Source organism: Harmonia axyridis, chromosome 4 (assembly GCF_914767665.1).
Source record: "Harmonia axyridis chromosome 4, icHarAxyr1.1, whole genome shotgun sequence".
Classification (NCBI taxonomy): Eukaryota; Metazoa; Arthropoda; class Insecta; order Coleoptera; family Coccinellidae; genus Harmonia; species Harmonia axyridis.
Window position 1 is genome coordinate 24763003 of NC_059504.1, and position 23950 is coordinate 24786952.

Consider the following 23950-nt stretch of genomic DNA (forward strand, 5'->3'; position numbering starts at 1 on the left):
ATAAATCATGAAAATTGAAATTAATTTATTTTCAAAGAAATTAAATTTTATCCATTGAGGTTCAGCCAAGTCTATTCGTTTATGAAATACGGGGTGTTTGTTGCATTTAAACTAAAATTTTCATTTAAAATAACTCTTGAATGCTCCCGGAAATTTTCACGAAAATTTCAAGGATAATTCTAGGACAATCACTATTAATTAAGTCTCAGTTGAAAATCAGTAGCCTAGACCCGGACTAAGAAAATTATACTTTTGATATTACATTCAAAACACCCTGTACATATTTTTTTCGTAAACAAATGGTTGCTCAAAAAGTACATACATCGAATACTCTATCAAACAAGGATATTGGACTGTCATATTCCGTTTTAACCATTTTTTGTGATATCGAATATACTCAAAATCACTGATCAATAAAATAGCCCTACTTTGAGGTTTTTCAGTGGAAAAGTCGGCTTCCCATTGACTAAAAGAGTAATTATTCCCAAATTCTTTCAAAGATGTTGAATAATTCTTGTATCCGTGAGTGATAAAAGAGTACTCTGCTCGTCGCTAGTCTGACGAATCAAGGGACAACGGCTTAATGGAGAAAATGGACCACAAACTTAATGAGGACCAATCTTCTACTAGGACTAAACCCCTTAGGGTTAAAATTGCTCATTAGGATATTGGTTTCAAAGATACAGGGGTATTGATGAAAAATGGTTAAACTATAAACTCCTATTTCTTCATTATTCTGGCAAATTTTTCATTGATATTTCACAGGTATACATATCAGCTCCTCCCTACTGAGTCTGCAAATCTGATCTGCTGATTTATCCATGCGATAAATTGTATTATTATTATAATTATTGCCACAGAAGAGTTGAGATTTACATCTATAAACTCACTAAAAAAAGAAAAAAATTAACACGAATTGTCACTGAAAAAATGAAAAGAATGATTCACTTTAACCCACAATCTTCAAAAAGAGTCACTCGCGAACCATCTGTCCAGGGCATTCTTGAAGCCGTTGATCGAGCGAGCGTTCACTACTCTTGTAGGAGGAGAATTCCAGACATTGAATACCCCATTGGGGAGGAAGTGTTCTCTGTTGGTGGACCGGAACCTCTTCTTCGCCAGCTTGTAGTTATGGCCACGAAGTCGTGTATCACTATTCAGGCAGAAGAGATTGGCTAAGTTAGCGTTGAATAAGTCATGAAGGGCTCTATATTTGGTAATCAAGTCACCCCTTAGACGTCTGGTAGTAAATGAAGTGAGGCGCATTATGGAAAGTCTCTCTTCATAGCTAGGTATTCTTGTACCATAAGGAATTCTGGTTACACTCCGCTGAATGGACTCAAGGTGGTTTACATCTCGGGTCAGCACCGGGGCCCACACCGGACCAGCATATTCAAGAATGGGCCGAATCTGGTTGGTATAGAGTACGCTGTAAGTATGAGGGTCACACCGTCCAAAAGTCTTTCGAAGAAGAAATTACATTCACTTTGCTTTGTTGGAGACAGATGATATGTGCTCAGATCAGGACACATTCTCAGTAATAAATACCCCCAGATCCGAGTGGGATGATACCGTTCCAATTACGTGGTTGGCCAAGTGGTAAGAGAGCTTTGGATTTTGCTTTCCCATATGGAGAACCTTGCACTTGTCTAAGTTGAGGGGAAGCAGCTAAGTATTGGACCACCGCCATATAGTATCGAGATCTCTCTGCAGGACCGAACCAAGTAATGGATTGTCGTAAATCTTAGCGTCATCGGCAAACAAGGAGCAAGATGATTTCACCAAAGAAGGTAGGTCCGACGTGAACAGCGTCAAAAGAAGTAGCCCCAGCACAGATCCCTGGGGGACCCCACCAGAAACCCTTCTAGTCGATGATATGGAGTCACCAACACGAACTCGGAAAACTCTACCCGACAAAAAAGCCTCGAGCTACATAAGGAGGTCGCGACGAATGCCGAGGCTGTTCAACTTGAGGAAAAGAAGTTTGTGAGAAACACGATCAAAAGCCTTTGAGAAGTCTAGGGGAGATGGAGAACGGGAGTTCCACCATCGAGCATTGAGCTCCAGTCGTTAACACAAGTTAAAAGATTGGTGATCACGGAGCGAAGAAATCCGTGCTGATCGTCAGGTATAATACCATTGGGGAGTCCAAAATTGAAGTATCGACTTGTGGATTATCCTCTCACAGATTATGGCGATAATCAAAACAAGACTTATAGGCCTACAGTTATTAGGATCGAGCTTGTCACCCTTCTTGAAAATTGGCGTGACCAGGGCCTCTTTCCAACAATTTGGCAATGTGTGCGTGGTGAATTATTCTGTAAAAATCATCGAAAGGGGTAATGACAGAGCTGGTGCACAGTTTTTCAAGAGAAGGGCAGAAATTCCATCACCTCCGGGGGCACTACTGACATCAAGAGAAGACAAGCAAGGCTGGACTCAAACCTCGACTTGGTCTTTCTCAATATATCGCTCAGACGGTTTGAGTACCTACTAGGCCCTTATTTCAAAGGATTCTATTTTCCTTAATAGAGTATTTGTTCACGATTCAACTCTGTACTGTATCACTCCCATTGTTGGAGTCTTATATTGTGCTTTCACAAGCTCACAGACAGGCTTAGTACCAACAGGTAGTAACCTTGATGCCCTTTTCGCAAGTTCATCGGTTTTATTGCCTCTGTTCAGTTGCTTTATGGTATTGCGGCATTCTCCTGGCTATATGATTCCAGGGACCTCAGCATGGCTTGGCTGTCCGTAGAGATGTGAATATGCGCTCCTTCGAGATATCTTTTGAGACACTCCTGGGAGCACGTATAGACTGCTAGTGTCGCGGTTCGCGAGATAGACGACTTACTTCCAAGGGATGTCGTTTTGGGTCCATTTATTACAATTTGTGTCAATGTTTGTCAAGAGGTTTCAATCTTATTGATTAAATACCTCCATATCTCCATCTCCAATCCAGTGTTCCGGACGGAGATACCCATTGCGAGATATTCTTATTGTTTCCAGCCACATTTCCTCACATGTGAGTGTGAGGGAAGCAGATCAAGTGTATCCTCAAGCGTTGCTGAGGGAGTTTTATGTATAGCTCCCGTAACATCTCCTGGCCAGCCTTGGAATATCTGCAACCGGCTGCGTGTGGTGGTGGTGGTTGTCCACCATACTTAAGACGCATAGGTGACAATGAAGCGTACTACTGCTGTGTATATACTCATTCCACATGTCTTTCCAAAGAGACTTTTGCAGACCCCATGGTTGCAGTGTCTCTGGAAAAAGTCTTTTCTATATGTTTCCTCCAGTTGAGTTTTTTATCCAGAATAACACCTAATTATTTGCACTCACTGAAGAAGTTCAGAGTCCCTCAATTCAGAACTGATACTCTGAGGTTGAGATTTCTTTTTCTAGTTGTTTGCTTGATGGATTGATGGCGAGTCCTTCTTTCTCGCATCAGTTCTGGATGATACTGAGGGCATATTGCATTCGGTCACTTAGTGAATCCCCATGCTCACCTCCCACATTCACTGTTATGTGATCACCTCTCCGCATAGCCGATATCCACTTAACAGTGGAGGATTCCACTCCACTGCATTAAGCAGCATCATAACATACGGAGACATGCAGGGTTTTGCCAAAAACCTCAGCCCCTATCTGTTCGCATCAAAACTTAATTACCTATATACATATTACATATGCCAGACATCATATCTTTGCTTCAGCAAAAAAAAAATTTACTCAAACAATTGATTCGTCTCTCTAACGTGAAAAGTAGTTGTTTACAGTTTTTTCTTGCGTTGATAATAATCGACAGAATCGGTGAAATATTTCATATTCGTATTCATCTGAGAAAAGTAACGTTTCATCTTCATGTGAACCAATCAGTGTTCATTATCATCGGTTTATATAGACCACGTAAATAAAAACTGAGTGAGTTCTTATTCAAAGAATTTCATCATATACTGAGCTGCATCGGAAGTAATACCCCTATCCTTTCAATCCTTCATCCCTGATATTACTTCTGAGGCTTTATATTCAACATCGAAGATCAAACTGGAAACTATCAGGTAGGAACTTACAAACAGCAATTTTTTGCTCAAAATCAATTCAAAATTTGAATCATCATCATTTTTGTTTTGTGAAAACGAATAGTGGTGTAAATTCGATTGCTGATTTAAACCTCCAATGTCACCAAACAATTAGCATCTAACCCACAGTGATACAAATATCACTGGTCTACTGAAGGTTACTTATCTATACTCTAGATAGGGTGGCATAGTTCCTTGATGCAATTCTTTTTCATGTTCCAATTAATAAGGAATGAAAGCAGTGAAAATGGAGAATATGAATTCCATTATCTAAGAAAATAAAAACCCTAAAAAAGAGAAAAGAACAAAGATTAGCATATTCTTTCTGGATAGAGATGAGTTTATCTTACCCTTGAAGGTGTTTGGTGTTAATGTGAGGTAAAAGTAAATTTGTAATCAAAATCCTCTATTAATGAATTTAGCCACAAAGAAGATTTTTAAATCCTATACTTGAGCTTTCTTTCATAAATTTTCAATAGTTCTATATCCCCGAAGAAAATATTAGTTGGATAACGACAGAATGATATACTCTTTTCTCGATGCTACCAAAGTTTTGATCTCGGTTTTGATGCTTTCTACTCCAGAAGAAGATTTGAGCAAAACAATAATAAAACATATTGAAAAGATTTGTTCGAACTCTGCCTTGAATCCGTTTGCAAGGACTACTCTCCAATAAAATCGAAACGCTATACTACTCAACAAATGAAATGGGCATAATAATCTGTAGAAGAAAAATGAGGCCAGATAATTATTACATTATTCTATGGAAGAATGAATATTGTTGAAAATTTACCAGGTGGAGCATTGTTTCATATTTTTTTAGGTTGTTAGAATAAACAGGAGTTCTGAGAATTATTAAAATGAATCAAACTCAGTTCGTCGCATTGATGATGAATCCGTGGTCGAATTCAATTCTGTCTATCCGTAAACACAATAAGTCACGAACATAGAAATATAGAAACTTGAAATTTTCAGGCTATGTTCAGATCTGAAATGCCGTCTTTAATGAGCGAAATTCGAATAGTGATTTCATGAAGATGGATGTTCGAGATTTTTATTCCTTATAATAACTACTAAACTAACTCATTACTCAATGAAGACATTTTGTATTTGAAAGTAGCATAATATTTTCTAACCTCAAGCGAAATTTCATGTTGATTGCCTTACCTGAATCAGGTAAAATTCAAAAATAATAAAAACATAAATGAATATTTACATCTACTGATACATAAGAGAAATGAATAAAAATAAAATATCTAGGAAATTACTGAATATTCCAGTGACAACAGATTCGACTGAACTGAATTTTGTGTCCAGATATGAAATAACAATACTAAACTTCTCCTAGAAATTTGTGTTGATCGCATCATCAGAACCATAGAGAATTCAAGCGGAATATCGAAAAAATACCCCATATTTGGTCCAAAATGTAAAAGCATCACTCAAATTTAGATCTGCTCCCGACTTCAAGGTCACCAATTCTCCTTCTGTTAATAAATTTGGGCTATCTCCTCAAAATTTTTTGATTTATGTAAATGTAGAAAATAGCCTCAATAATCGTGAAATATTTTGTATTCTTCTTTGGTGAATTAGTAGGCACCTCGAAAAAAAGCATTCCTCATTTTTCGGATATTCTCTTCAAGGCGTCCATAACTTTTAAATTCCAATTAAAAAGTTCACCTAAACGTATCCAAAATTGCTGTTATCTATTTTTGACATGAATATAATGAATTGTGTCACTACACCATACTTCATCATTAAGATAACACAAATAAAATACTTAATGGATATTTTATCAAGGAAAATTATTACCTTACCTTTTAGACATGATGACTCAGTCGATGGTCAAATTTTGTCTGAAAAATGTTCGTTACAAATGTTCTGTTAGCTATGGCTTTTCTCATTTTTTTGAGAATATACATTCATTTCAAGAAAACATATCAATATTGGCAAGAACGAGGGATCAAAGTTGTTCAATCGGCAGTGTTTCCATTAGGCAATTTTTGGACGTTAATTAAGAGAGATATTGGTGTTGGTCACATGCTTGCAGAATGGTATAATGAGGTAGATGCTGAAGCAGTAGGCTTGTACGCGATTAACGAACCATTTCTGTTAGTGAGGGTAAGCTGAAGAATACCTAATTTTTTTTTTGAATGTTCTATTTTGATCCTGAAAAACTCAAGTTAGTAAGTCTCCAGCAAATGAAAATAGAGAACCAAAATTGGTACCACTTATCTTCCAAAAGCTAATACCTATCTCCCCAGTTCGCATCCAAATTATCAGTTTAATTCTATGGAAAACTGAAAAGTTATTGTTGAGATAGTTTTGGAAGGTAAACTTCGGTGCGTTGGATTTTAGTATGCTTCACAATTTGATAAAATTTATGTGAAAAGGTTATCGAGGGTCAAATTAAAAAGCAAGGAAAAAGAATATTGGACATGCCCTCAGGAGAAGTGTTAACCGTACACACTTGTTTTGGGCTTTCGGCCCTCATCAGTACGGTGAAAAAGTGTTAAATGAGCAACACTTGAAAAAAAATTTAACAAACGGAGTCCACTTGTGGTCCATTTGTCCATTTGTGGTTTCCGCAGGAAGACTCAATGGGTTTTCGGGCAACAACCAACATCACCTGCGGAAACCACAAATGGACGGTTGGTTTTCTATTGTGGACTCCGTTTGTTTGTTGTTTTCCTTCAAGTGTTGCTCATCTAACACTTTTTCACCGTACTGATGAGGCCGAAAGCCTGAAACACGTGTTTACGGTTAGCACTTCTCCTGAGGGCATGTCCAATATTCTTTTACCTTGCTTGATGAAATTTAATTTATAGTATCTAAAAGAAAAGAATATCCACATATTTCTGTGAATTTAAATTCAACATTATTTCATTTGGTTTTTACAGAGGTACCTTTTTTCTTATATCACCTGGCCTGTATATAATTTATCCCCAAAAGAAGAGAAAAATGAGGGAAACCAACTTTTACAAATAATAAAGAGAGCACTATGTCGAAGTTAGGATTGCGTCCTTGGATAACACAGAACGTTATATATAGGGTGTTTCAACAAAAAGTGACCCTGTCTCTAGGATAGAGAGAAAACCAAAATAATTGAACTTTGCTTATTAAAAAAATTTCATAAAGCCATCCGTATTCAACCTAAAGGGCGTTGCAGCAGAGTCATCTCTCCACGATGGATCACGAGGGTGTCTTAGGCAGAGATCTCTGGATCGCCTAACTGAGGAGTCTACTAGCGATCTCGGGACGAAATACCGTAATCCCTAGAGAGAGGGTGCACCTACAATATTTGGCTTGAGAAAGAGTCGCCAAAAAAGTAATAATAAAGTTTTTGATTATTATTAATTCACTATATAAATAAGGAATTTTTTGCGAAAATGAAACCTCATCGATAAAACCGATACATGGAATCCGAATTGATGGATTGGTAGAAGTGCAGCAAAGCTCCGATTCATTGGCCTCCTCGGTCATGCGATTTTAATGTTTAGAACTACAGAATTTGGCCGTATCTTGAGGGAAATAATAGCTAATAGTCTATGCTACAGAGATAAATTCACGTCAAGAATCAGAAGACAGAATTTAACATCACTTTAATAACCTCATGGTTGATCCACAACCTTTCATAAGATTAATGGTTTTTTTATAAAAAAGGAATAAACTTGTGTATTCGTGAAAACACATTTTATTTACATTTTGAACACTTTCTCTAATTGTTTTTTCATTATGTTTCAGTCGTTATTTCAATTGTCTTTTTGTGATTTCTTGTTCAATTGATAAATTTATCATCGCTTTATACCAGCATCGGTTATTATCCATAATTTTCATAGCAAAGTAAGTATTCCGAAAACGGTACATTGTATCGAGTTTGTACCAAGAGTATCTTTTTGGTGTAAAATTGAATGAGTCTGTTTACACCACACTGCTTGGGAAGCAGAGGGGTCGCAACGTGAAGGGGCAAGAGCGGGTGGGCGTCGACTATCGTAGTAAAAATATAGAGACCGTATTAGGCCCTCAGCCCAGATTGAATGAATTTGTAACGCATTGGGATGATCTCGTTTCTTTCTCGAGTTCTACTAGTGCGTGTCGCAATATGCAGCCGCATTTTCGACATTTTGATGAAATTGAATTATTGTCAAATGGTCACCTATGATTATGGTTGTAAAGACGGTTTCTTTATAATAAGAACAGACTTGAGAAACACGAACTGTTTTTTAGGTTTTGAAAAAGACTCTACTTTCCATAATTACTTGATGTCGAATTGCGAATCCAAATACGCTTTGATATACCATTATCCTCATCTTTTGAATTGTTAAAAACCCTTATGAATTAAATGGAATGAATTTTGAAATATCTAATCCGAAATAAAAAAGTTTCATTGAGAATTTTGATGAACTCATTGCATAAATATCTACAGTTTTAAGGAATAGTACTTTGTTATAATTAAAAAAAATCAGCTTGATTCATAATGATATATTTCTAATTGCCTTCTGTTTTCTTCAATTTTTCTTATCCTGAAGATCTAGTTTGTATTGAGGATCCTTATTTTTAAGCATCTATGTCTTAGGTCAATTATTACAGCTAAAACACAGTTTTAATGAAATTTTTCTTCGAAAAACTCTTCATCGATGTTGACTTCGATGAATAAAGTGTCCTTCAAAGTTCACACGACAAAAGCATTTTTCTCTTTCAGCAATTTTAATTGTCCCTGAACTTGAAAATAATAATTCTGACTTTGTTTCAATCGATATTCCTGATCATCATTTTTTCCAAATAAGTGATTTGTTTCCTTTCAATAACGTCCTTTATCATATTATTTCTTGCTGAAAAAGGGCATTTGATTTTAATTGAATGATAACTTTTTTCAAAAATGCCATCTGGAGAAGGACCTAGACCTTTTTTATTAATAAAAAGGCCACTGTTTGTGATCTTCGAGCACAATTCATTCTCTAATAGACGCTTCGCTCGATCTGCATTATTTTTCCCCAATCTATAGCTTTTGCAGAAAAATGTTTATATAAAATGCTTTCAACTGTTGAGCAATAACTTGACATAGGGGGCATTTTACATATTTTTTCAAATATTGAAGCCGTCAACAATTTCCTCCTCTGCTGATGTTAATCAACGGAATCAGTTTGAAGCCGTGTTTTCAGCTCAATTTCTTTATGAGCTTCTTCTGTTTTGATTAAACCCCTCAAGAATTCAGCCCTATATAATTGGAATATTTCCTCATCCATGTCTGGGTTTTCACAATTTTCTCAATAATTATTATCTGGCCCGGCAGAGAACTGTAGCTTCCTGCCCCTTCTTCTTTTTCTTTTTGAAGACACTACTTCGTTCCATTCTCTTCACCGTTTGTCCTGGACTACGACCTATCATATCTTTGTGTGTATAGCGGTTTTTTTTATTCTTTGCAACAACTATTGCCTAACAAGGACTTTGGTAGCATCTTCTCAAAGCGTAATCTTTTACCTCTTACTCTTTGATCATAGCATTGAATTGTTCCACAATGTTCGTTGTTACATTTTCTATGAGACTTCTGGCATGTAGTGCTAAATATCTCACCGCCTGCATAATTTTCTCCTGTATATCGAACTGTCACAAATCTTGCATATAGTTGTCATAATCAGCTACTTTTTTCTCACAATTGTAGCCTAATGTGGCACAATTCTTATGTTCACCAAATATATGAGTGACGCTATCAATAATATCCATCTTCAAAAAATTGATTTTATCTTGCGTTTTTTCCTTTTCTGAATTGTACAGATTTTAATATAGCCGTTCTGCATCGTGAAATATTTTTGCTGATCACATTCTTCAACAGCCCTAGAACACTACGTCGAGAGTTCTCGTAATTATGCAATACTTTTTTCACACCTAAGTATAAAATTTTTCCAGTTTGCATCCCAACAATTGGAGGAACTCCGGAGAGTGAATTATAATTTCCCCAGTTTCCATAAGATCGTTTAGCCCAACTATCATCGCAAAATACCGTTATTGAAGGTGTACCATTTATGTCGATACATCCACATTCGATCGCTTATTTCACTTCTTCTGCTGCGGCTTCTTCCATAGACTCCAACGCTATCTGTTCCCAGGCATTACATACTTCATTGTATAGTCTTTTATTTTGAAATTATTATAGTTATGATCATTGTAAAAAATTTTGAATGATTTTCTGTTACCTACTTCTGAATAAACTTTCTTTCTTCTTCTTTCTTTCTTACAGTGAAAATGAAAAACAAGGGATATTCATATCATTCCTATTTTCTTCAGCTGTGCATAACCATCACCAGGATTCATGACACTACTGAGGGCGGATGTGCTTACATCAAGTATTTCTGGATGTTCTGGACAAGTACATATTGTTTTCGAAATTCTACACATATCACGTATGAAAACTAATTTCGACTGAAACCCAATTTTTATTTCCTTCACAAAACGCATATTAGATAAATTTCATTAAAAAAAAAAACGGAGTGATTAGAAAGTTCTTTCAGAGAATCTATCAATTGCAGGATATAAACAATTCGGAATTCATCCAAAGATATTTCCCAGCAAAAAAGGTTCGATTCAATACACATAAACAAAATTATAAGAGCACAGGCCAAATAGATATGAAAACTTCTAGTAATACCTCAACCCCAAATTGAAAATACCATTCTCGAAATTTCAGTTTGAAAATGCGTTATTTTAATGTCAGGTATAGTTAATATTCTTCATTTCTACATAAAATCATTGAGTAAGTAGAAATATACGTGTCGGTACAAAAATAGACCATTTTAAATCTTTACTCCGAAATTGCCTTCTTTCAGGTACCTATGCAATGCTGAACCTACCTAGAAACTGTCAAATTGTCCAGCAATGAAATAATGCGGTACACAAAAGAGTACCGAATAACCTTTATTTACAACTGATGTTTATCTGATGTGGCAATAAAATCGTGAAATAACTCAAATGAATTCACACGAAATCACTTCTTGTTTACTTCCAAAGTATTATCCTCAAGCACAATACCGAATCTAAGAGAGCTTCTGAACTTCCCAAATTTTGTATTATATGAAATATGGTAAAAACAAGGTAATTTGCCAGCCATCATTACATCCGAATCGCTTTCCTTCATAATAACAAACTTACGAAACCTTCGGTCCGTAGTAATTAATTGACTTTTGGATCCAATCCAAAACTTTCCATGAGGAATCCATTTTTTCATTCGAGAAAGTTACATGAAAATCGGTCGTATGGCTCTAAAAATAATCAATGCTGCAATAGTAACAAGCAGGTATAAGCGACAAAATATTTTTTTTGTTCGTGACAAATAATTCAGGTTTTCAAGAATATATTTCCTAAAAGACGGTCCTGATAGCTACAAGCCACGCCCCTCAGGGAGGAGCAACGCTTTTTAGTTCACAATTCTGGCACTTGAAACAGATTTACAACGTCACATAGAATTTTGCGTAACTATGATGTAATATATTTCTAATTGGTACCATTAGAAAGAAGAAGAAATAGGCTATGACCATGTTGTATTAGATTTTCGAATTTAGGTCAACTGAAGCGACAATAAATTATTCAAAATTGTTATGAAAATGGTACTTTCTATGTCAATAAAACAATTAATTTGCAACTTAAAGTGAAATTATTACCTAACGAACACACAAGGGATAAAGACCTTCCAATATTGTTTTGAATCATCTCGATAGCGTTTACCGTTCCTGAGAAAATCAAGACCGAATTAGTTAAGAAAACGCCTGAATTTGCGCCGTGTGAACGGACTCTTAAGTCACTTAAAAAAGTTACATTCTACTTGGTATGAACCGTGTAACGGTGTAACTAGAACCTTGTCTGAAAGTCCAATATAAAAACATGTACATCATCGGATGTATCAGCTTCCAAAACATTTTCGTATAAAATTTCATTAGAATGTGAGCGGTAGTTCCGGAAAAATTGTGAAGGAATGTGTGGAAATTTTTTTCTTCATAGTCCTTCATCTTGAATACAGATATTTTCCAGTTTTTTTGCTATCTTAGAGATGGGGTCACCTTTTTTTGAAACACCCTGAATATAATGCATTCCGATAAAAATTCCGATATTTTCCTGGTGAAATTTTGGTTAGTAATACATATCATAAGGCCACATAATTTCCCCGAAAAAAAAATCGAAAAATACACGTTGCTAAGTAATATCTCAACAAGAAGCATGAGTGTTTTTGGCAACAAAAATCCGAGTCGTCAGCATGAATGTTTTTTGTTAAAAAATATTACTCTACATTGGTGACCACAGCTGTCAAGTTCTGCCGCAGGTTAACTCGAAAAAACTACTGACAGGTGCTGTCATACAGTTTTTCCATCCAGAAACCATTTGCAATTCAATATTGAGTGATAGGTGGAAATTAAGACGAGGGAAATAGTCATTTGAATTATGACATTTGACAAAATCTTGAAATCAGTACAAAAAGTGCTTAATTTCAAGCGCATCATTGAGAATGATAGTCTCCCCATTTCGATTATACCAAATTCAAAATCTGAAAATAAGGATTGGTTCTGTTTTCGTGTCTATGGTCCCAAGAGCTCAATTGACGCATGCGATTAAGGAGTATTAAAAGCTGCAGGCTTTTCTGGTCGTTTCTTGGGATTCTTCATGAATTTTATTTCCGGTTGATTCGAATCTTCCAAGAGGCTTGAAATTGCTATTTTTCATGTACAAATCTCAACGTTATCACGTAAATATTGGGTACCTATTTATTTTCCAATACCTTCTATGGTTTAAGATCCGCATTCAAGAACCGAATCCGCCCTGGGTCTTAGCGTTCGATATACAGGCTGGCCATTTGAAAACGAAACAGACGAGATTACAGACGAAATAAAGCTTTTCGATAGAAATGCTCGGACAGGTCGATTTCTGTTTCGAGGGGGACAACTTAAGATGTAGGTTACGGACGCATAGCGCTTCAACCCTTGCTGCTACAACCCCCACCCCCAATTTTTGAATAGGGAAGATGGGGTGAGTGATACTCCAATTTGAAGGTATTTTTGTACTGATTTCAGCACAGTAATTGTTTTTTCATTTTATGCATTAGTTCTCGATATATTCATGAGTTAGTTAGTTAGGAAGGAAGCCACAGTCATGGTTGTTTTGAAGCTCAAAATGTCGATTTTTCACAAAACACTACAAGTGCCATGAAAACACCACTTCATTTTCAAATACTTAGTTAAGAATATTCCGAGAACTAATGCATAAAATGAAAAAACAATTACTGTGCTGACATCAGTATAAAAATACCTTTCAAATGAGGTATCACTCACCCCATCTTCCCTATTCAAAATTTGGGGGTGAGGGTTGTAGTAGCAAGGGTTGAAGCGCTATGCGTCCGTAACCTACATCTTAAGTTGTCCCCCTCGAAACAGAAATCGACCTGTCCGAGCATTTCTATCGAAAAACTTTATTTCGTCTGTAATCTCGTCTGTTTCGTTTTCAAATGGCCACCCTGTATAGGTATCGTGTTTACGAATTACCGAACGGAAAGATAGAATTGAATAAGATTTTTCCAGTAAAAAATTTGAAAAAAACCGACGTTCTTATTTACTAAATGATTTTTGCGATTTGTTCTGATAAAGAAAATAAAAAAAAACAGTGAAAGAATTCCTCAATGTTTCTAATTGAGAAACGGTCAAGGAAGTTATACAGATATGTTTGAAAATAATGAAGACAAACCTTTCAGGATCCAGATATAATAAAGGATATTTTGGTAAAGGATTTTAACAGTTTCATGGATAGAGGTATTTTCATGGATAAAAATGATGTTCTAACAGGTCAATTATGGAAACTTCCAGGATATAAATGGAAACCATTAAGAGCCAAAATGTCAACTTGTTTTACAATCGGAAAACTGAAAATGATGTTCTCCAATCTTTTGAAATCGGGTAGTGAGATGGAAATATTTCTCGATAAAGCTGCTGAAGCTGAATCGGTGGATGTGAGTATTTCTTTGTATAACTTATAATCCGAGTCCCAGAACCGTAAGTTAACTTATTTTCAAAAGAATGAAACCTAGTCTCTGAGTAGTGTCCCAAGTAATTTGTAATACCTATGACTTTGTGGAGTTCGCTCAGTGATACTTGGGAAGATACCCAGGTAAAAAATTGACAGAAACAATGGGCTATTTCACAAGCGTCAGACGCTTTCCATGAGCCAAAACTTTAGTCATACGCTTATAGTCCAGTCATTTGGTGTGAATAATGGGGTTACCTGGAAGTTTTCCAAACGTTTTGAAAATAAGTGATTTTATAGATATCGATGTGCTCTTTCCGAATTCCAACTTTGCAAACTTATAAATTTCGCCGCTCGCCCGCCATCTTGGAAAAAGGCGCCCAAATTCATTTTTTTGGTAATATCTTCACTCCGACTCATTTTATGAGGAAAACAGTTATATACAATAGCTTAGTTCTCTTTGAAGCTAATCATTTTACTATTGAGTACCCTATCATTTGATGACCGATAGATGAAAACAGATTCTATTTGATTGAAAGCCACAAGTAACATTTAACGTTGTCTCTGGTGTACCAAATTCATTGTCTAGTGAGGGGATCTCAATACCCCTCTGAGCTAAAAAAAAATGAATGCCACATTTTCGGGCTCGATTTTTGAGAGATTTATTTTGGGGAAAACCGCAACCTCATGAAATCAACTGTTTTCAAGCTATGAGATGAAATTTGAAAATGGCGAGAAATGAAAAGTTTTCATAACTTCTTTATTATTTCTGCTTTTAACATGAACAAGAAACATAAAACAAGCACTTATTTTAGTAGAATCTACTGGTGTAATAATTTATTTTCTCTATTTCAGTATCGTAAGGAGTTCATTACAATTCTAAAAACAGTGCTGTAATGAACAAATTACAGCATCATTTTCAGTTATATTGTTCGTTTTGTGGTTGTTTATACGGACTTCCAAACCTATCAAATTTCATCAAACGTTAATAATTATCAATTTAATATAATTTGGATATAGTGAAATGATTTGAAACATTATTCACAATTTCTTTTTATTCTGGTGGTGTTAAATCGATTTCGTCAGACATAATTCACGAATTTAATGCATCATTATAAATAATTTCAAAATTCGAAACGTACGTTCATGTTCAAATTCCGTGATATGTCAATTTTCGTAACAGTTACACCAACTGTCAATATACAATACAAAAGTCACTAGGATATATAATCTGAAGTTTTCATTGAATTACTTCAATATTTCACAAAATCTAACCGAAAAAACCGAGTTCGGATTCTTCGAATTTCGCATTCGTGTTGGAATAGGAGCCTATTCTGTAACTTGTTTTAAAATATACTTTTTCATTACCATTAGTTTTTAAGTTATAATACAAATTTTGTTTTTTTTGTCCGTTTTCAAACAGATGAATGTTGTCCTTTGAATGTGACCAAGGAAAAAAATCTAATGATGTCAAATCTGGAGATCTTGGTGACCACCGAATATATTAATTTGAAGTTCACAGATTATTTTAGATAGGCAATTGGTTAATTTGCCGTATGGAACTGAAACTTTTGATGATTTTCATTGTTTGATAAGAAATGTATATATCATGTCATATATTTTTAAGAGCGATTTTATTTTTTCAAGAAATTGTTATGGTTGACATTTAAAAAACACAAGTTTGTATTTAGTGGCAATAAAAAATCAATCATAGCGCCAATGCATTATACTAAAAAAGTGCCTGTAGGGTTTTTTTTTATGCTCATAGCACCATTAATAAAGAAGTTATGAGAACTTGTCATTTCACGCCTTTTTGAAATTTTCTCGCACAGCTTGAACACAGTCGAATTTATAAGGTTGCGGTTTTCACCAAAATAATTCTCTCAAAAATCGTGCACGAAAATGTTCCATCCATTTTTTTTAAAGGAATTGTGAGATCCCCTCACTAAATAACGAATTTGGGGCAACCGCTACGTGTTGATGCAACATTTGGCGTCCAAACATCTAAATTTTCTCCCAAAAGATCCGCAAAATCTAGATATTGGCGTACAATCTTTTTTTCATTTTAACGGTGTGTCGCAAAAATTCATATTGTGTTTAATGATTTTGACTGGTGAAAGACGTTTCATAATCAAACATTGCAGGTTGACGATTTGTGCAGGAGATTTTCAGCCGACATCATTGGTTCGTCCTTATTCGGTCTCGAAGTAAAAAGCTTCAAAGATAAAGATGATGACTTTTTGAGAATGTCAACATGTTTGCTATCCACATTCAATAGGAAAAACTCCATCAAGGCTGCTCTCCAAGTCATTGCACCGAACCTTATAGATGTTTTTAGTTTTTTCAAGATTGAGACGGTTAACAAATACGCTCTAGCTTTTGTATACAATATGGTGGAAAAAATTATCGATTTCAGGCAAAAAACAGGAAATGTAGGAAAAGACATGATGCAGCTTCTTATTCAGTTGAAGAAATTCGGAAAAGTGGACGGAGATAATGGAGAGAAAGTAACATCAGGTATGAATATTAGTTTCAATGTATTTTGTTCGCTTGTTGGTGTTAGGTTGATCTTATTGAAGAAGATAGTTGAGTGCGTCCAACTAGCTGCCCAAACGTGAACATGATGACTTTATTGAATAATTTCGAACGAATACTCACGTGAGGGATTATAATTCTCACATATTGTAATAAAATATTATATGACTAGGTAAATCTATAATCTATTAAAAACCAAGCGGGTGCCCCAGGTTCAAGTGGAGAAATCTAAAAAATTGGGATGTTTTCCTCGTTTTTCGTTTCTGATATGATCGAGTATTTAATTCTGATTGTCGAAATAATTTTCACAATTTCGAAGTAGAAAAATGTGGGAATATTGTGCATCACCTGAATTTTGGAAAACTCGTCACAAGGTGTTTTGAATATCGTGACAAAGATTGTGATCAGAAATAGCCCATAACTATTTTTCCAATTAAAACTTTTTTTATGATTGCGTTGAATTACGCAAAGAAAAATAATGATAATGAATAATACCCAGTGTTATTTTTCACCTGACATGCAAATTGTAATTTTCGTGTCTTCAATTTTTAAAATTTTTCATCGTGACAAGATAAACTAATATCTGCATGGGACATTTAAAACCCAACCCAGTGCTCATTCAGTTTAAGATCCTCTATTTTAACTGAAGTGTTGTCGTGTTTTCCCATACGTCCCCAGAACTCGACGTCAGGTCTGATTCTGGTAGTAAGCCAAGTCAAATTAGTCAAAAAAAGTCCTGTATTTTTCAAATCAATTTGCATTTTTTTTTTCTTTGACAAATGCAGACCCTGTGGTCATTTTTGAATTCCTATTGAAACAAATCTTTACTCTTTTCCAATTTTATTTTTCCTATGTTACCCTGAATAGTGCTTCCTCTTCACTCATGATCCTCTTCACTTGACGTAATTCGCGAAAAATCACTCGAGCTGCGATCTCATGATATTTCGTGAATTAAGTCTCGTGAATCGGTGTATAATCTAAAATTGTCTATGCTCTTGCCATATAATAACTGAATATTCAATTTTTAAGGAATGGATATCCGAATTGACAAGTTATTTTTGCAGAAAATAAAAAAAATTTTTTGTAATTTGTGGAATCCTAAACGTAGAAAGTATTGAATATAAAGTGCAATTTCGAATTTTAGAAAGGATGTTTGATGCTTCAAGTCTAACACTGCAAAAAAAATGTGTCATGTGTTAAAACATTTCGAAAGGGCTTAGTGTTTAGTAATCCATAGAAGTGTACGGGAGCCTCAGAGAAAAGAAAAGATAGCCTCTATCTTTTCTTTTCTCTGAGGCTCCCCTTTAAAACGATATTGAGGCCTGTTTTGTCTCATTTTAGGCGCATCGCCTAAAATGAGACAAAACAGGCCTCAATATCGTTTTAAAGTGAACATGTGGACTGGAATTTTGAACGGAAGAGTTTTTTTTTATGTTCTGGTTCCCACGAAAGGAGATATCCTGTAATGTTCAGAGAACATCGTGAGAACCAAGGAAAAGAAGGTAGGAATTTGTGTTCTTTTTGAATTTATGAAGGTTATATGCCTCGGGGAACACCTCCCTAGGCAATGTGTTCCAGAGCCTTGCTGTTCATTGGATGAACGAGTCTTTGAAGAGAGATGTTCTGCAGGTCTCCAACGCGACCAAAAAGGGCTGTGAAGACTGAACTTGACGGGTTAACCTCGAAGAAACTGCCAAAGGAGGAACGATTTCTGATAGTTCAGAAAAGCTTCGCTTACTTTTCTACGGTGTTCCAAAGTGGTGAGCGAGTTTGTAAGCGAGGCATCACCGACGAGACGAATTGCCCTCTTTTGGACAGAATCCAGCAGTTTCAGAACATGCTTAGGTGCCGCACCCCAAACATGGGAACAGTATTCCAGGACAGGTCGGATCTGCGCCTTATAAATCATAAGTAGCTGACTGGAAGTGAAATAGCTCCTAGCACGAAACAGAAAACCAAGTTGTTGGGATGCACTTTTGGCAATTGATCTCACGTGATCTTCCCAAGAAAGGTTATTGCTGATAGTAATACCAAGCATCGAGATGGATGACTTCAAAGGCACAGTTACTCCTTATGTTGGGCATACTGAGATCGGCCTTTCTAGAGAAAAGACATGCTTGTGTTTTGTCTGCATTGAAATCCACCAAGTTATTGAATCCCCATTCAAGAATTATTGCCAAGTCCATATTTATGTTATTAACATTTTTTCCTCGTTCGTTACTGATTTGGCGGGCTGGTATTGGAGCCCTGGAAGAGAAGGTGGTATGGAGGGTACTATCATCCGCAAAACTGTGTACTGGACATGAAGTAGCTCCCAACAGATCATTGATGTGAAGTAGAAATAGTGTTGGTGCTGAAATTGATCCCTGCGGAACACCAGCATTTATGATTATAGAGTCAGATGAAACTCCATCGACAACCACATGAAGAGAACTGCCCGAGAGAAAACTAGCTAGCAGAGAACAAAGTTGAGGAGGCAAGCCATAAGATGAAAGTTTGGCGAGGAGTCCCTGGTGCCAGACTCGATCGAATGCCTTGGAGATATCTAGTGCCACGGCTAAGGTTTCACCATATTTTGCAATAGATAGCTGCCATAAATGTGAGACGTGAGCGAGCAGGTCACCAGTTGATCTTTGATGACGGAAACCATATTGCCTATCGTTGATAATTCCTGAGTGCTCCAGATATTCCATGAGCTCGATGTTGATAGCTTTTTCCATGACTTTTGAAATATCAGACAGCAGTGCGATAGGTCTGTAATTGCTAGGTAGGGTCTTTTTGCCTTTTTTGGGGACCGGTTGTACTCTTGCAACTCTCCAGTTGGACGGGAATATCCCCAATTTGTAAGAATGGTTGAACAACTTCCAGAGAACATGTGTTAATTCAGGGGCACATTTCTTGAGAACAATCGGTGGGATTCCGTCGGATCCACAGGCTTTGTTGGTGTTGAGACCCAACAAAATCCCCCCGACAGAACGTTGGCAAAATGTGATCTCGGGCATATGACCGTCAATAGGAGTAATGTTTGGGAGTTGTTTTTCCGATGGATCCAGAGTGGAACTTCCGGCAAACAAATGGGCAAAAATGTTGGCTTTTTCCTGGACATTCGTAGCTAGTGTTCCATCCTCCTTGGTTAGAGGAGGAAACGAGCTGGAAGTGAAATTTTTTTCAACAGCTTTGGCGAAAGACCAAAATGAACGGGATCCGTTAGGACATTCAATAAGTTTTGATCTTATTGTGGCATTGTGAGCATCTTTAGACGATTTGATTGTCTCATTGCATATGTTTCTAGCCTCGACATATACTGCTCTAGTCTCAGAGCCCGGATCTTTTTGCCATCGATGGAACGGTGCCTGTCTGGAAGCCACAGCTCTAGAGCAGTTTCTGCTGAACCAGGTCTTACCGGAAGATGTTCGCCTTGCTGTGTTCGGTATGTAAGTTTGCATTCCCAACATGATGATTTCAGATATTGTCTCGGCACATCGTGTTGGATCTTCTGAGGAGAAACAAACTCTCTTCCATGGAAACGCTGAGAAGAACATACGAAGACCTTCCCAGTCGGCCGAGTTGTAATGCCACATGAGACAGGGCGGTAATGTGATGTTCGATGGTAGATTAAAAGAGCAGGTTGTGGAGATGAGGGTGTGGTCAGAGTTTCCAAGTGTGGCACAGACTTCTATTCTATACGGATCAGGATTGGTGGTGAGGGCATGTGTGATGGCAAAGGCCTCAGTTTGGCGACCTGCACCATCTGTTCGAGAATTTGAGCCAGGCTGCGTTATGTATATTGAAGTCCCCCACGATCATGATTTCTGCTGTGGGATGATTCTCCTGAATAAAATCTAATTTGAGTGATAAAAACTCAAAGAGGTTGTTATAAGAAGGTTCATTAGGTGATAGGTCATAGGAACTTCTGAGTTACCAAATGTCTCAATGCCGGAATTTATTCAGAGTTTTTACAAAACCCTTAACCTTATTTATTAAAAGACATACCACTAAGTATTTTCAGAGAATGAGGTTTCAACAAGATGGCTGGCTACTGCACTATGACCTTTCAGTTAGAATTCTCTTACTGATAAAGATTCACCCGTCTAATATCCTGATTTTTTTTGAGAAGGAGGGGAGTTTGAACATCTTTTGTGAATATAGTAAATTTTACCATAAAACTGATTTTCTACAAGAAAAACCTTTTTTGCCTAATATAAGACATAATGCAGTAAGTGTTATATTATTTTAGACTACTTTCTGAATGCGCTGACTTTGAAATCTGAATTAAAAAGTTTAGCGAATGACACTCGCGAAATACTTAGAACACTTTTTTCAGTATAGTCAGTTGGGTAAAATATTGATTTTTTCTACATTCATGCAAAAAGCAAAACTTTATTGAACTATATTTAGTGGAAAAAGAAGTTCTTAATTGCACTAGTGCAATAAAGTTTTATTGCACTCATCTGTCATTCTACTTCAACGTGCTGTCATAATGACAAACAAATATTTCAGCCTGAAGGAAATAACGATGTACAGTTACCAAGTACTAGTACGTTTACAGCAGTAACAAATCAAGCAGTGGATTTAAAAAGTACTTCACTACGAAATATTCATATTGAAAATTGCATCAATTGTTCATTCACTTTCAACATTGAGGGTAAAATAAAGTTTGAGTTAAATTGTTCGTAACAAATTAGTTCCTGTTTCAATGCAAATCGATATTAATAATAAAGTATTCAAGTTGCGCTTTTCATTTTCCTACACCTACTGCCACACCTCAATAAATCATTTTTTGCTTTTTGCATGAACGTAGAAAAAATGTTGTATGCAACTCGTGCAAAAATTGTTTATTGCACTCGACGTGTTGTCCAACTCGGCCTAACGGCCTCGTCGGACAATTTCACGTCGAATGCAATAAACATTCTCTTTTTGCACTTGTTGCATAAATAACTATTAAATACTTGATTCGCCATAAAGTGACATTATCTTCCAAGCTGGAGCTGTTGGCTTAGAATTAAACGTTACAGGTTACAAAAGCACTATTCAGGATGATAAAGGAAAAATTGAAGTTGGAAAAAATGTGAAGATTTGTAATAACAGGAGTTCTAAAATTATCACAGGATATGTATGCAATATAATTTGAAAATATACGACTCATATTTTTCTGATGTCTATTATGACTTAACCTGTTAACAGATTCAGGCTTGGCGTCGAATTCTGGGACACCTGTATATACAAAGGGTGTTTTTTTTTAGAGCTATAGGACTTTAAATTGCAATTAAACAACAATGGATTATTCGATTGACATGAATTTAATTTATCCGCAAGATAGTCTTGTGGCATTACATTTTGAATATGAAATATGAGTATATGACAGCCACGGCTGGCTCGGATGTAGTCCAATCTGGACGTCCAATTTTCAATGACTTTTTTCAACATTTATTGCCGTATATCGGCAATAACACGGCGAATGTTGTCTTCCAAATGATCGAGGGTTTGTGGCTTATCCGCATAGACCAATGACTTTACATAGCCCCACAGAAAGTAGTCTAGCGGTGTTAAATCACAAGATCTTGGAGGCCAATTCACAGGTCCAAAACGTGAAATTAGGCGGTCACCAAACGTGTCTTTCAATAAATCGATTGTGGCACGAGCTGTGTGACATGTTGCACCGTCTTGTTGGAACCACAGCTCCTGGATATCATAGTTGTTCAATTCAGGAATGAAAAAGTTAGTAATCATGGCTCTACACCGATTACCATTGACTGTATCGTTCTGGCCATCATCGTTTTTGAAGAAGTACGGACCAATGATTCCACCAGACCATAAAGCGCACCAAACAGTCAGTTTTTCTGGATGTAACGGTGTTTCGACATACACTTGAGGATTAGCTTCACTCCAAATGCGGCAGTTTTGTTCGTTGACGTAGCCATTCAACTGCTCTGATGGACGATTTTGTCGACGATAAAATGGACGTAGTGCGCGATACGTATTCCGCATAGAAACATTATTTTCGAAATGAAATTGCACTATTTGCAAGCGTTGTTCAGGCGTGAGTCTATTCATGATCAGTCCAGAATCAACTCCAAAATTTATTCATTGAAAAAAAAAAATAATACAAAAAGATTTGTGTGATTGACAACGAAATGTAATATTTCCAGATATCTGTTTGACAATGGACGAGGTCGTAGCTCAAGCCTATACTTACCTTTTTACTGGAAGCGAAACAGCTTCTTCCACTCTAATAATGCTTTTTTACGAATGTTCTTTGAACAAAAATATTCAGCATAAACTACAGAAAGATATAGATGATGCACTTGCTGCCAGCGGAGGTGAAATAACTTATGAAGCCATATTAGAGATGAAATATTTGAACATGGTTATATCAGGTCAGTAATTCGGGATCAATCAGATATGACCAATAAAATTTGAGTTTTTTTAGAAACACTTAGAAAATACCCAACTCTCCAATTTCTCATGAGAAAGGCAGTGGAAGATTACAGAATCGAAAAAATCAATCTACAAATAAAAAAAGGAACAAGGGTGTATGTTTCAATACAAGGAATGCACAGAGATCCGAAATATTATCCAAATCCTGAAGTATTTGACCCAGAAAGGTTTTCGAAAGAGAACCAAGCTGAGAGACATCCTCTTACATACATACCATTTGGAGAAGGACCAAGAAACTGCATTGGTAAATCAAATATACCAATTAAAATAATTTTTTCTACAAGTGTGCGCTTTCAACCCTTTATCCTGAGCATTTTAAGTCGCAAAGAATCACTTTTCCACAAGGTCCGAAAAAAAATCCCTGCTTTTAGAGTAGATTAAATTATGTCATGTCTCTATCACTGAACCCCCAATTGATACCAACCTGATACCTACTCTATGACCTGAAATACCGATTAGCGAATCGTCCAATCCTCCCTAATTTTCACATTCGAACAAGTTATACACCTATGTAAAATAGGGACTACGATGCATATGTTGAATTTCAGCAGAATTATGTAAAAAGGAAAATTTTTTTTTTCAATTCACAGCTATTCCAATGGCTCAGAAGTCCTTGCTCAAGACTTTATATATATTTTTTTAAAAACCGTTATAATTTCTTGCAGGAAAGAGATTGGGATATTTTATGATTGCCGTAGGAGCAATACACATGTTCAGAAAATTTAGCATCAGTCCATATAAAGACTCTGGGAAACAGCTGAAGTTACATCCTTACTCATACACCATAAGACCAGAAGGTTCACTCATGCTGAATGTGACACCAAGATGAACTATATTATGTTTTAAAATAAGATAACAATTAAATTCATACTTATCTGAGAATATTCTGTGTTAAT

General features: G+C 36.2%; 1 protein-coding gene across 1 annotated transcript; it reads left to right on the plus strand.

The window, feature by feature from the left end:
• Positions 1-5903: 5903 nt before the first annotated feature.
• LOC123679008 (cytochrome P450 6k1-like) lies at positions 5904-23936 on the plus strand. The gene is made up of 6 exons (XM_045616317.1): positions 5904-6203; positions 13813-14067; positions 16226-16598; positions 22766-22993; positions 23047-23298; positions 23720-23936. The coding sequence occupies exons 1-6, from the start codon at positions 5946-5948 to the stop codon at positions 23881-23883; spliced, it is 1530 nt and encodes a 509-aa protein (XP_045472273.1). The 5' UTR covers positions 5904-5945; the 3' UTR covers positions 23884-23936.
• The last annotated feature ends 14 nt before the right edge of the window (positions 23937-23950 follow it).

What these genes read in the sequence shown, in the direction of transcription:
- LOC123679008 (XM_045616317.1), top strand. Translation starts at nt 5,946, where the DNA reads ATGTTCGTTACAAATGTTCTGTTAGCTATGGCTTTTCTCATTTTTTTG. An exon ending in CTGAAGCTGAATCGGTGGAT is followed by an intron (nt 14,068 to 16,225) that starts GTGAGTATTTCT and finishes CAAACATTGCAG; the next exon opens with GTTGACGATTTGTGCAGGAG. An exon ending in TTTGAACATGGTTATATCAG is followed by an intron (nt 22,994 to 23,046) that starts GTCAGTAATTCG and finishes GAGTTTTTTTAG; the next exon opens with AAACACTTAGAAAATACCCA.